The sequence below is a fragment of the Balaenoptera borealis genome (genome assembly GCF_965194805.1).
Source record: "Balaenoptera borealis genome assembly, chromosome: 20".
Classification (NCBI taxonomy): Eukaryota; Metazoa; Chordata; class Mammalia; order Artiodactyla; family Balaenopteridae; genus Balaenoptera; species Balaenoptera borealis.
Window position 1 is genome coordinate 32,353,718 of NC_138879.1, and position 12,588 is coordinate 32,366,305.

The 12,588-nt window shown below is 42.6% G+C and overlaps 2 protein-coding genes across 9 annotated transcripts in view; one reads left to right on the top strand and one right to left on the bottom strand.

Moving 5' to 3' along the window:
- The first annotated feature begins 1,142 nt into the window (after window positions 1-1,142).
- TOM1L1 (target of myb1 like 1 membrane trafficking protein) overlaps window positions 1,143-12,588 on the top strand; it is a 54,085-nt gene continuing 42,639 nt past the window's right edge. Inside the window, exons 1-4 of one of the 6 annotated variants that reach the window (XR_014238409.1) lie at window positions 1,143-1,548; window positions 4,005-4,089; window positions 5,968-6,046; window positions 12,161-12,310. Coding sequence is in view for 5 of the 6 variants with exons in the window: in XM_082371886.1 (XP_082228012.1) it covers window positions 1,491-1,548; window positions 4,005-4,089; window positions 5,968-6,046; window positions 12,161-12,310 (372 nt within the window). In the remaining variant the exon portion in view is untranslated. Of the gene's footprint in view, window positions 1,549-4,004; window positions 4,090-5,967; window positions 6,047-12,160; window positions 12,311-12,588 lie in introns of those variants that run through there. The other 5 variants (XM_082371886.1, XM_082371885.1, XM_082371884.1 and 2 more) reach the window with 5 other exon arrangements.
- The window catches only part of COX11 (cytochrome c oxidase copper chaperone COX11), a 54,812-nt gene continuing 51,205 nt past the window's right edge, over window positions 8,982-12,588 (bottom strand). For all 3 annotated transcript variants that reach the window (XR_014238410.1, XM_082371889.1, XM_082371890.1), the window contains one exon: window positions 8,982-9,247. Coding sequence is in view for 1 of the 3 variants with exons in the window: in XM_082371890.1 (XP_082228016.1) it covers window positions 9,224-9,247 (24 nt within the window). In the remaining 2 variants the exon portion in view is untranslated. The remainder of the gene's footprint in view (window positions 9,248-12,588) is intronic.

Below are 12,588 nucleotides of genomic sequence, written 5' to 3' on the forward strand. Positions count from 1 at the left end.
AGCAGAATTATGTTAAAAATATGTATGTTGATTCCTTCCCAGTTCTCATTCCCTAATGGAAGGCCACTGACACCAACAGCAGCCTAAGCTGAAACTTTCTCTTTAAGCTTGTAGGGTTCAGAGAGTGGAATATTTTGTAGAGTCTATAATATGAAAGAGATTAGGTTGGTGATGTCACAAGAGGTTTTCAACAGTGTGGGCAGAAGCTGTAGCAATGACTAAGGTAGTTGATAAGTAGCACCATAGGAAGTAGTTAATCACCCTGGATAAGCAGGTGGAGAATATTAGTTACAGGTAGGAGGCATTTACCACAAAAATGATTCATTCTAGATTTCAGAATCCCAGGTATTAGCTCACATGGGTCAAGAAAAATTAGAAATAACAGAATTAGAGCAAAAAAAAGTTAACCCCTTGGCGCACATTGGAATTGGTTTTGATTTCTATTTTTAAATATATGACTAAGGACATAAGCCAGACCGATCCCCCTTTGATCTCTTGTCACCATTTCCAGGGCCCAGGAAGGGCTTGTAGAACTGGGCCCCACTTGACCACAGGAAGCAAGATCTGGAGGCACAGGGAGCCCATCTTACGATAACTGCCATCACCTTGGAGACACACCACTCCCCAGCAGGCTCCGGCATCGTGGAAGATTGTTACCATCGCTAATCAGATGTTAATCGAATGCACAAGAGAAGGAAATAAATTCCGCTTCTGAAAGGGCATCTGGAAAGAGGTTGAAATGCTCCAGCTCGGATTTACATTCCAAAGCAGTCCTAAGGCCAAACACTCCCTGCCGGAGCAGAAGGAAAGCCTCTCTTCTTCTCACCTTCGCTGGAAAATAGTTCCCCGGAGGAACCGAGAACTCGCTGGGCGGCGCCACGTGGTCCCTCAGGAAATAGGGGCGAGACAAAGGACGCCGGCTCCTGCGAGGCCTCTCGATTGAAGCCGCTCCCTCCTCCTGTCCATCACCTGCAGCCTTAAAGGGCCAGGGACACACCTTCCCTCCCGGATCTCTGGGGCGGGTAAATAAGTCGGAGTGGGGTAAATATTTCTAGTTACGCGATTCACTCAGTGGTTAAACATTTATTTTGTGGGTGCCAAACGCTGACCTAAGCGGGTTATGTGGTTAATGCTCACAGTAACCTGGGACGTGTGTTAACTCCATATTTCCTTCTCTACAAAGGGGAGCAGGAGGCGCAGAGAAGAACAGCACCTCGCCCCGTGAGCCGCAGGATCCGCCCCCGGGTCACTCGTCCCCAGCGGTGTCCCCAGGGCCGCCCGGACGGTCCCGCGGCTCGTGGCAGGTGCGCGTGTGCCCGCCCCCTCCGGCGCTCCCGCCTGCGCCCCCCCCCCCCCACCCCAGGACCCAGCTCGGAGCCCGGCGCCCCGCAGCGGCCGGGGGAAGTGCGGCCCGGGGGGCGGAGCCAGGGCCGTGCGGGTGGAGTCGTGAGCCGCGGCGGCGGAGGCTCGGGCCGGCTCCCTGTGCTACCATGGCGTTCGGGAAGAGTCACCGGGACCCATACGCGACCTCCGTGGGCCAGCTCATAGGTAAAAGGGGGACCCCTCCGGCTCGGGGCCGGGACGCTACGCGTTGACTGTTCCCGGCCGCAGAGGATCGCGTGGGTCCGAGTTCGAGGAACTCCTCCCCACTCCCCCGCAACTTTCCCAGGCCCCGCGCTCCGCTGGTCCCGAGCGGCACCTGTCCCCGCTGACCTCTCTCGAACCCCACCTCCTCACCTCCCGTCTTCCGGTGCCTTCCTGGGTGGGGGTGGGGGTGGAAGCGGACAGGTGGACCGAGGGGATCCAGGTGTGGCTGGGCCTCTACGGGGGCGTGTCAACTTCTGGGCCAGGGGGAGCTCTTCAGAAAGTGAGTCCACCCGAGGGCCAAGTGTTATCCTGCCCGTTTTGCAAAGAGAAAAAGGTTCCAGGAGGTTAAGTGCAGTGACCTCGATGTGACAGGCAGGTCTCCAAACTAGTTCTGACTCCAGGCCCTTAAAACGTGAGTTACTTTTTCGGGGTGAACAAAGAGAACGAACATGCCTAGCACTGGAGGGAAGGAAGGGGGAGCCAGGCGCGCTCTGGGGACACAAGAGGCCTCTCCAGGCCACTAGGGGCTACACAGGTGTCTGCCTGACTACTTCCGTCTCCTCGTGGCCGTGCTCTGATACACGTACGTGGAAGCCGGAGCCAGGGCCTGGCCTGTTTAACAACACCGACTCCCTTCTCCTTGGTCTCTGATACCTCCCTTGGGAACCGGATGTGGCACCAGTGCATATAGATGCCAAGTAAAGCGTCATCACGTCGGGCAGCTTAGTGGGATGAGGAGATCATGAAAACCTGGTAGTTATAATAAGGAGGCTCAGATTTGAACAGCTCAGTTAACTGCTGTATGACAAGAGCGCATTACCCAGGGACTTTGCTTGCAGCTCAGTTAACTGCTGTATGACAAGAGCGCATTACCCAGGGACTTTCCTGGTGGTCCAGTGGTTAAGACTTCGCTCTTCCAATGCAGGGGGCGCTGGTTCTATCCCTGGTCGGGGAACTAAGACCCCACATGCTGCGCGGCCAAAAATAAATAAAGAATGAATAAATTAAAGAACAAAAACCAAAACACTACTCAACCTGAAGCTTAGTTCCCATACCTTTGTAAGATGGTGAGTGTAACTATCATTGAGGAGGAGATGCTTTCTAAACTGTTGCTGGCCGTATCTCTGTTGGGTATTAAAATGAACCCTGAACAGAAGTGGATTCAGGCTGCATCTTCATAGGCTGATTTATTCTTTAATGCTGTGAACATTTACGGACTGCCAGCTATATCCCTGGACCTGGACCAGGCAAAGTTAAGATGTGGTCTCAGCCATCACGGAACACATAATCTTATAGGGAAGATGCACACAATTTCGTACTGGCAATAGTGCAGTACCTTTGCAATAGAAGAGAAGTGTAAAGCACCCAAAACTTATGAAAAGGGAGAACTTAACTCTGCCATGGCTTTTGAAGGGTGAATAGGAGTTTTCTAGGAAGATGGGAAGGTGGGAAGAAGGACAGAATGGGGAGCAAGAAATCTGTCAGAAAGAACCTTGTAACTGAACACAAGATTGGTAAGCCTTGTCCATTTGAATGCCAAATTCAAATAGTGTTTCTCCTAGATGAGGAGCAGTCTAAGCTTTGGGGTTCCCCTAACCAAACCTTTATCCTCTTCATTATCCTTTTAATTTTTGCTCTGTTCCCCTAGAACCTCGTGTTTTCATGCTGAGGGATATTCTCCTTTCTTGTAGTAGAGCTGTTAAGCTCATTCAGGTTGAGTGTTCTATTATCCTTCCCAGGTGACATTTTGTATTCTTAAGGAGGATGTCAGAAGAGGGAAAAGCTATCTGAGTGTTTAATGATGGGGTTACAGGTACAGGAGCCTTCAAGTCTGCCTGGTGCAGCTCTGGTTAGTACAGGTGCTAGGAAGTACATAGACAGTTTCAGTAGATCTCTCTTTTTCTCAACACCACCCCCCAAAGGAGAATAAGTGACTTTTAAAAAGCAAACAAAAACTGGCATCAAACATCAAACAACCTAGATTTGAATGCTAGTTCTACCGTGTACTGACTGTGTAGCCTTAGGTAACTTCCTTAACCTCCTTGAACTTCTGTTTCATCACCTCTAACAGTGGGTTAAATGAAATTGCGTAAGATAAAATACTTAGCACTGTGCACTTCATCTTGTAGGTGTCTGTCCTTCTCTGAAAGACAAGCAGGCAGATGGAGATTTAGCTGGGCTGTCCTGGCCCTGCAGCCTTTATTAATAGGTCACTCATTACTGTTGCAACAGAAGCACCTGGGTTTTGACTGATTCTTGAATTACTGGGAATTGCTCAGAAAAAAAATCTCTCTGCTCTTTGGTGATATAAACTTAATGGTACTTGCTAGTGAACTCCAGACAGATTGTTTCAGGAGGACCAGACATGTTTTATTCTGTTGTAGCTCAGACTCAACACAACAGCTTTTTCTTTGCAGAAAAGGCTACATTTGCTGGAGTTCAGACTGAAGATTGGGGCCAGTTCATGCACATCTGTGACATAATTAACACTGCCCACGATGGGTGAGTTCAGTGTGTGCTTCATGTATTTGCCTCTCATAAGAAGTGTCAGAACTACAGCACATTTTCTCTTGCAAACTGGTTTTCTTGTTGAAATAGTGTTTCCATCACCCTTTAAGCGCCCACTGCCTTTTGAAGACATGTCAGGTTGAAATATTAGGACAGCTGCTTGTTTCAGCATGTGGAATATCTGAGAATCCATTATAATTTTTCTCCTCTTTGCCTTTTCCTTAATAGTTTCAAATTTTGTCTCAGTGAGGCTCAAATTCCTTGTTCTTTAAGGAGAGAGGGAGATATTGTTTCCTTTGTTAGGAATTCTTGCTCTGATTGTCAATATTTTATGTTACTGTAACTGAAAAATATTATCAAGAAGCTAGTGGACTCCTGGTGGTGACCTGTCTCTGGGCAGTTGTCATTATCAACCAGGAAATAATCTAGCAGTTGTTTTCCTCTGCCTGTCACAAGGCAATTTTTTTTTTCTTCCGAATGCCAACTCACCCATGTTTATGCTGAGTTTTTAAGCAACGTGGTATCTTTTGTTACACTTCTTAAACTTTAGAGAATTGAAGTTTAAAAAATAAAATCGTTAAGAAGGCCATCTATTTTGTGATTTAGTCTGAACTACAAGTTTTTACAAGGGATACAATTCTCTTGATTTTCCTGTGCATTTAAACTAATAATGAGCAGCAAAGGAGACTGTCTTAGTTTTTGTTGATGAAGAAAACATTACACTTAATTATTGACTATATCAATGGAAAGTGCTTATGGTTAGTACTCTAAAATATTTATGGTGTTTTCCCTGTAATCTTGTTTACCATATTTGGTTCCTCTAAACCTTTTCTTCACTGATAATACTAATTTCTTCATTGATAATGCAAAAAGGGAAATGCAGTGTAAAACTTTTTTCTTTTAAAACAGTGTCTTTATTCTTTTCAACTTTTCTAAGGGTTTAATCTTAGATTTTATATATGATTTTTTAGAAATATATATAATATTATATTTTATAATAGTTACAATTCTAAGTATATGTAATATTATGTAATTATATTATCATATAATAGAAATTCTACCCATGCAAGCATAACAAACAAAATTGGAAGGTAATATGCAAAAAAGGTTTGTATCTTTTTTAAGTTTTGAGGTATAATTGGCATATAGCACTGTATAAGTTTAAAGTGTACAGCATAATGACTTGAGTTACATATACTGCAAAACAGTTTCCACAATAAGTTTCGTTAACATCCGTCACCTCATACAGTTACAAAAAATGTTTTTTCCTCGTGATGAGAACTTTTAGGATCTACTCTCTTAACAACTGTCAAATATACCATACAGCAGTATTAACTATAGTCATCATGTTGTACGTTACATCCCCATTACTTATCTATAACTGACCATCTCAGAGTAAATTTGGACTGTCTACTTACACATAGTTCCTCCTTTTGTAACATAAAATTGTAGCATATCAGAACCTGACCTGGTTAGTCCTAACTCCTCCTACATCCCATTGCCTATAGGATGCTTAGGAAATATTAATAAAAATAGGTAACATTTTTGGAAATTACATTTCCTGTAGCCTGGTTCTATGTGTTGATATGGGCTGTGGGTGTGAGTACATTTCACATATAGTGCTTTCTAGGTAATGATCATCATCTGCATATTTTATTTGATTCTGACAAGGAGGTAGGTGGTATTGTCTGCCTAGATGTAGGAGGAAACGGGTGTAAAAAAGTTAAGTCATCTGCCCAGCGTCACACAGCAGAACTAATACCTTGGTTGTCTCCTTAGCCGTTCCTCTTTCCACACTGCATGCTGCTTTTCAGAGACTACTTGCTTTCAGCAATGGCTACGTTGATGATTTTACTGTGTTTATTGCCACAGACCAAAAGATGCAGTAAAAGCTTTGAAAAAAAGGATTTCCAAAAACTACAATCATAAAGAAATCCAACTTACCTTGTCAGTAAGTATTTACTTTAACGTTAAATTAAGACTAGGATTTTCCAAGCTACTGTCACATTTCTAATTTTGAGTATAAAAGATACAAATATTCTGAGATAATTAATAGGTTAGCAAAAATGAATTAAAACTATTCATTTATTGAGAATTGCAGAATCAAGGGAATTTCGTTGATTGTAATAGCATTTAATTCGGTGGAAAGTGAGTGTTCCTGGAAAAGCATATTTTCCTGGTTAAGAGATGGGAACTGGCAATGAAAAACCTGTAGGTACTGAGTTGCTCAAGAACTTTGTGTATGTGTTACACATGGGGAGAATTGAAGCTTGAGAAATGCCTCCCCGTCATCTTTCTACCTCATTTGAACACCTCTGTGGCATTCTGAGATGCTGGAGGCTCTTTAGGGTTCAACCAAGTTTTGCTGTTTGGTATAATTTGGAGAATGTTCTCTGTTGATTTAAACAATTCTCCTGTGCACCTTATCGCTTGATTTGGGTGTGGACATTTATTTGACATGTTCCCATTTTCCCCCAACCTTGGCCGTGTGACCTCTTCAGTTGCTTGGTGAGTTGCCCGTTTTACTTCAGTATGTTTTGCAAACCCTGCCTGCTGCCTGAGAGTGAGCTGTGTGGCTTTCTAGTTTCTTCTGTGTGCCTTTGCTGACCTCAGCCCAGCCCCAAGCCACAAGTGGTTATGGCACTACTCTGCCAGCATCACACTGCTCTTGGGGGACTAGGACGTGTTTATCTAGAGGGCTATGGAACAGAGGTGAGCACAGCCCCCCTTTTCTAGCTTCAGGGGGAAAAGAATTTATCACATCTTGCTTACTTGGAGAGTAACTGAATGAGAAAAAATGAATTGAAGTAATGATACTATCACTGAAGAAACCCTTCAAGTTGGGGTCTGAATATAGTTTTAGAGGGATTTTCCTCTTTCACCTTTTTGGACCTCTCCCCTGTCCTTTACCATAGCAGCCTCCTCAGGGAGGTCACGGAATGCAGGCAACTGGAGAGAGAGGACTAAGGCGCTTGAGTAGAAATGTCAGAACAATGGGTTGGTGGTGGAAATAAACCTTTGCCTGGTACCTGGTCGATGCTTTCAACAACCCTTTGAAGAAGTTGTATTATTGACTCCACTTCAGAAATGAAGAAACTGAGACTTAGTGAGGTTAAGTGATTTTTTTTTTTTTCCCCTCCAAGATTTCAGTAGCCTAGGCAAGATTTCAATCCAGTTCTCAGATTCTAAATTCCATGCCCTTGCCCCATACCACCTTGCTTCGCAGAACAAATCAAGCCCCTTGAAAGAAAAGACTGCTGTGTTTCATTTGTGTTTTCAACTCCTTTCTACATGGTGGAAGACCTACTGCATCAGTGTACCGGGTGTTGACTAGTTAATGATTGAGTGTCCTTCAGCCCCCATCCCACTCTCCTAGCATCCAGGAAGGACTCAAGGAATGTACTGTAGAATTGGGGTAGAAAGATATGTAGCTGTGCCCTAAAATGAAGTGGATCTAGGATATCTCAGGGCTGCTGAAGGTTAGGATAATTGACTGAGTAACCTAAGGGCAGAAGATGAATTTATGCCACTTTTGTATTTCAGCATGTGGTATTTCACCTTCTTACAGTTGTTTATTCTATATAATGTGTTTGTCTCTTTCTCTGTTGCAGCCAGCCTACGTGACATTTCCATGGTTGCTTCTTATCCTTAGCTCCACATCCTCCTCCATCATGGTTCCTTCCTTCTGGGGATGAACCAGGACTCTCCCCTGGGGAATTTGACTTATTCCAGAGTGTTGTCTCTTTTAGCCCTCCATCTCTGAGTTCCCACTCTTTCTGTCCTTCCGGTAGTCTGATCTCTTAGGCCTTACTCCCAGCTAGCTGCCTGTTCCCTGTTCCACCTCAGGTAACTACATCCTCCACCTCCTAATTTCCACACCAGTACGTGAGAACAAGCGAATCTAAAACCTGTGCCAAAGTAAGGGTGAGAGTCACAGGTTGGGGGTCATTGTTAGGGGCAGAGTTCATTAAGGTACCTACTTCTTGGATTTTCTTTTAATTGGTCTTTGACTCTTGATAGCTTCATGCAGATTTCCCCAAGTTGTATAGTCAATGGCCCAGTCACCTCACCTTACACTACTCACTGCATTGTAGTGGTGTCTTTAAGGCTTCAGAACAGACTTTAATATTAACTTAAGCCAGACTTAATTATGAGAGAGATTAGTCACAGAAAGAATCATCCAGTGTCTGTCAAAGGCAATTATATGTTTACCAATAAACTCTTTAAAAATGAATCCTCATATATTACATTTTCATTTTATTACTGTGAAGTGATGAGAGCCTGTCAAAGTCAATTATAAATATCCTTTATATTATCTGTCATTTGGGTTCTCCATGGACTTGTTAGCCTTGATTAGGTCTTTGACGGGATCTGACTAGCCTGTGATTTCCTACCATCAGTTGGTGGTGCAGTTTTGTCAAGAAGCCAGTAGTTTTGTCTTATTTTTAAAAGCATTTTGTTACCAGGCTTTATAACTCGTAGCCAGAGGCTAGTGTTTTCTTGAATGAGTCAATTATGATAAGTCTCAGCAAGATACTGTTATTGTCAAGAGGAAAGTGATAGAACAGGTTCCTAGGAATCAGTTTATTAATTGGAGCACCCCCTAGGTGGTGAGCTCTGAGGGCTTCAGAATAAGTGTAAAATGTGTTTATTCCTTCAGAAACTTAGAAAGTAAGCTCATCCCCTAAGGTGGCCATACCTTGGCGTGGTTTTCAGTTCTGGATGGCCCCAAAGCCTGGTTTACTGTGCTTGGTTTAGAAATTTACTACTAGAAATAAAACTACTACGGCACTCTTTTTTATTTTCCAGCATTTCTGAAAAGAATACTTATATCAGCTCATCAGTATATTCTCTCTTGATGGGAAATTATCCATGGAAGCAGATGATCACAGTACTTACCATTTATTAAGATCCTGCTAAGTGTCAGGCTCTTCATATACATTATATTTCACTTAAGCCTTACAGCAGGTCTCTGGAGGAAGGCATGCTCATTTTGCAGATGAGAATCCTGAGGCTTAGTCAGGATAAGTGATTTGCCCACCCAAGTGCAAAAGGAGATCTGTGAAGCCTCAAGTCAGCATCCTCTCCAGTCTCTCAGTTCCTTGGCTCCTAGGTTCTCTATTCCACCTCAGATTATGGTTTCTTGATTGTCCTGTTTGCAAAAATAGGTTATGTGAACACATAAATTACACCAAAGCCCAATTCCAAAATGTGTAGAAGCAAGGTATTTAATTTTTCTTATTCACCACTATAAGTTTTATTGCTTAGCTAAAGGGGCTGGGGTGTGAAAGAGGTACTGGTGACATATTGTAAGAGTGTGAAGGAATTGGTCCTGACATTCTGATTCCAATGGGAAAACACAAAGGGCATGATTTGTGATCTCCAGATGTTAACATTCTCAGCATTTCATGTTGACTCTTTGATTTTGTGCAGGTAATCTTTTGGGAATGTTACCCATTATCATAAAATCTTGGTGCTCTAAAACATAAAAAGTGTTTGTGGAATATTTGGCATTCATTTTACTGTTAGGGAAAATGAAACTTGGAGGCAAAGTATCTTGCCTAAGACTGCATATCTGGTTGCATGAAGTATTTTTATAAATTCCCATTGAACTAGAGGCACTTTTCCTCTCAGCATTTCATCTGATAAAAACTCATCATAATAGTATATCAAGCAAAAAGTCATTTGTTATTCAACTTTTCAGCTTGTCTTTTTCTAAACAACTTGCATTTAAAATACAATAGATTCATCTTAATATGTTTTGGATTCTGATTTTACTTTCCTTTGCCTTAAAGGTTCTCCCTGTATATTTCACAAAGCTGCATGTGCTCAGCTTCTGTATTTTATGGTTGCATTTTTAGCCACATTGCCCTTAAAACTGCAGCTTTCATACCTTCTTCTTTTTGTATTGCCATTAAAGTGACACAATACAGAGCATGGTGTAAAGTCAGTTTTCAGGGCTTCTTTTCTGCAAAGATGATTATACCTATCCTGGTCACGTTATGGTTTTTGTGACCTCCGAGAAGGTGGTAGCATGGGAACTAGAGATTTAATTTTGTTTTTAGATCACTTTTAGAAATCCACTTTCTGCATGCAGTTCTTCAATACCAGCTCATTCTTTCTTAGCCTGACTTCTGCTTATGTTGCTTTACTGAAAATCTTTTTTTCAAGGTGACTGATGACCCCACTAATCAACAAACCTAGCTGGGTTTTTCAGTCCATATTCTTAACCGTTTGACACTCCATCCTCCTAGAAACTCTGCCCTCTTTTGACTTTACCAACATTATGTTCTATTTATCTTATGCATCCGTTTCTGTTGGTTGCTCTTTGATTGCCTTTCCTGAGCGTCCTTCTGGCCTCACAGGTGAACCCCTTTGTCCCTTCCTCTCTGCTTATCTGAGGCACCCTTGATTACTCACTTTTGGCCTAACTCTCCCCTGAACTATAGCTGTGCATGTACAGCTCTCAGCAAAAAATCTCTACTTGAATGTCTCATTGTCCTTTTTGTCTTAGTCGTCTTGAGCTGCTCTAACAATATACTATAGATTGGGTGGCTTAAACAACAGACATCTATTTCTCACAGTCCTGGAGGCTGTGACGTCCAAGATCAAGGTGCCAGCAGATCCAGTGTATGATGAGGGCCCACCCTCTGGCTTGTAGATGGCCATCTTCTTGCTGTATCCTCGCATGGCCAAGAGAGAGATCATCTCTCTTATCCCTTTCTTATAAGAGCACTAATCTCATTCATGAGGACTCCACCCTCATGACCTAACTCCCTCCCAAAAGTCCCACCTCCAAATACCATCACATTAGGGATTATTAGGAGGTTCAACATGGGAATTTGGGAGGGACACAAACATTCAGTTCACAGCACTTATAAACTCAAAATATCTAAATTTCAACCCATCATTTTGACCTTCAACTAGTTGTAGTATCCCATCCACTTCCAGATTTCCATCAATCTCATGCAGAGTAACAGTCACTTAACTTTCAGCCTTTCCTTTTCAACAAACCCCAGTTGCTGAAAGTTCTTGCTTCATAATTCTCATGTCTTTCCCTTCCTTGTACCCACATCATCCTAGTTTAGGCCTTTCTGCATCAGGCTGTGCTAGTGGGTCACTGCTGGATCTCTCTATCATTCCAGGGTCTTTGCCCTCCAATTCCCTTTGTAGGGTGCTGCTTGAAAACCTTGTCAGAGTACTTTGCATGCACTAACCTTTCTCTCAAGTTCAGGATAGAGGTGTGATGGTGTCAAAACTAATAAGAACCCTTCAGTGGCTTCTTACTGCCTTCAAGATGACGTTCAAATTCTTTACATTGCCACACAAAATTTCTCTACAGTCTGGATGAAGCCCCTCCAGACTTAATCCACCCACCAACCCAATGTCCCCAGTTTGCTGATGTAAAGAAGCCTCCACAAACCGGAGTACTTATTTTCCTCCTCACAGCTCATATGCTTTGTCACCTGTACTTATATTTTTAATACCATTTACCTGTCTAGACTATTGCTCTATACTCATTTGTACTTTTCTTGACCATTTTTCAAAGCCCAGCTTAGAACCACCCTTTTCCAAAAGTCTTAAGACCACCTGGCCCTAAATTGTCACTTCTGCCTATAAAGGTCTGTAGCTGGGGTAACCATGGAATTTTTCATCCAGGCAAGGACATTTTTGAGAGTGAAAGGAGGTATCATCATTAATAAAACCAGGACAACAGGCGTTCACCAGGACTTTCCTGGCAAAACTAGGAGAAATGTCACCTTGTCTAGAGCCCACATTCTTCGTTTGCACCTCCCATTGGCCCTTGGCATTTACTACCTTGCATAGTTATTAGTTCGCTTATAATTGTGTCCTGGCTCCCCAACAGCACCATCCGCTAAGCAGTTACATTATGCCTTATATTTCCTCACATTCCCAGAACCTAACATTTTGCCGTGTATCTTAGTAGATACTAAATTATGTTTATTAATTGGAATGCAGGTGGAAATCATTACTTAGCAATTTTTACCTTATATTTAGGAGGTGGTTTTGCCAAAGAGGTAAAACGTTTAATTTTTCTCTTTAGCTTATTGACATGTGTATGCAGAACTGTGGTCCGAGTTTCCAGTCTCTGATTGTGAAGAAGGAATTTGTTAAAGATAGTCTAGTTAAGCTGCTGAGTCCCAGATACACCTTGCCAATAGGCATTCAGAATAGAGTTTTGAATTTCATTAAGGTAAGTCTATTATATATCTTATGGGATGGTGAACATCTAAGATTAGAGATTTAATTACCTAACTCCCAATTGGTTCAGTGATCCTTTACAAGCCTGGGATTGAGCCCAAAAGCATTTTTACTATTCGGTTTTCCATGTAATAATAATTTCTTGGCATTGGATAGTGGCCTTTTTCTGAAGAATTTGTACTCTTTTCCATACTTGTCTCAGTTTCTATCCTATCTACGTCAGATAGGAGAAAGAGTGACGTGTACATTCATTTTGCAGGTGTGGAAACT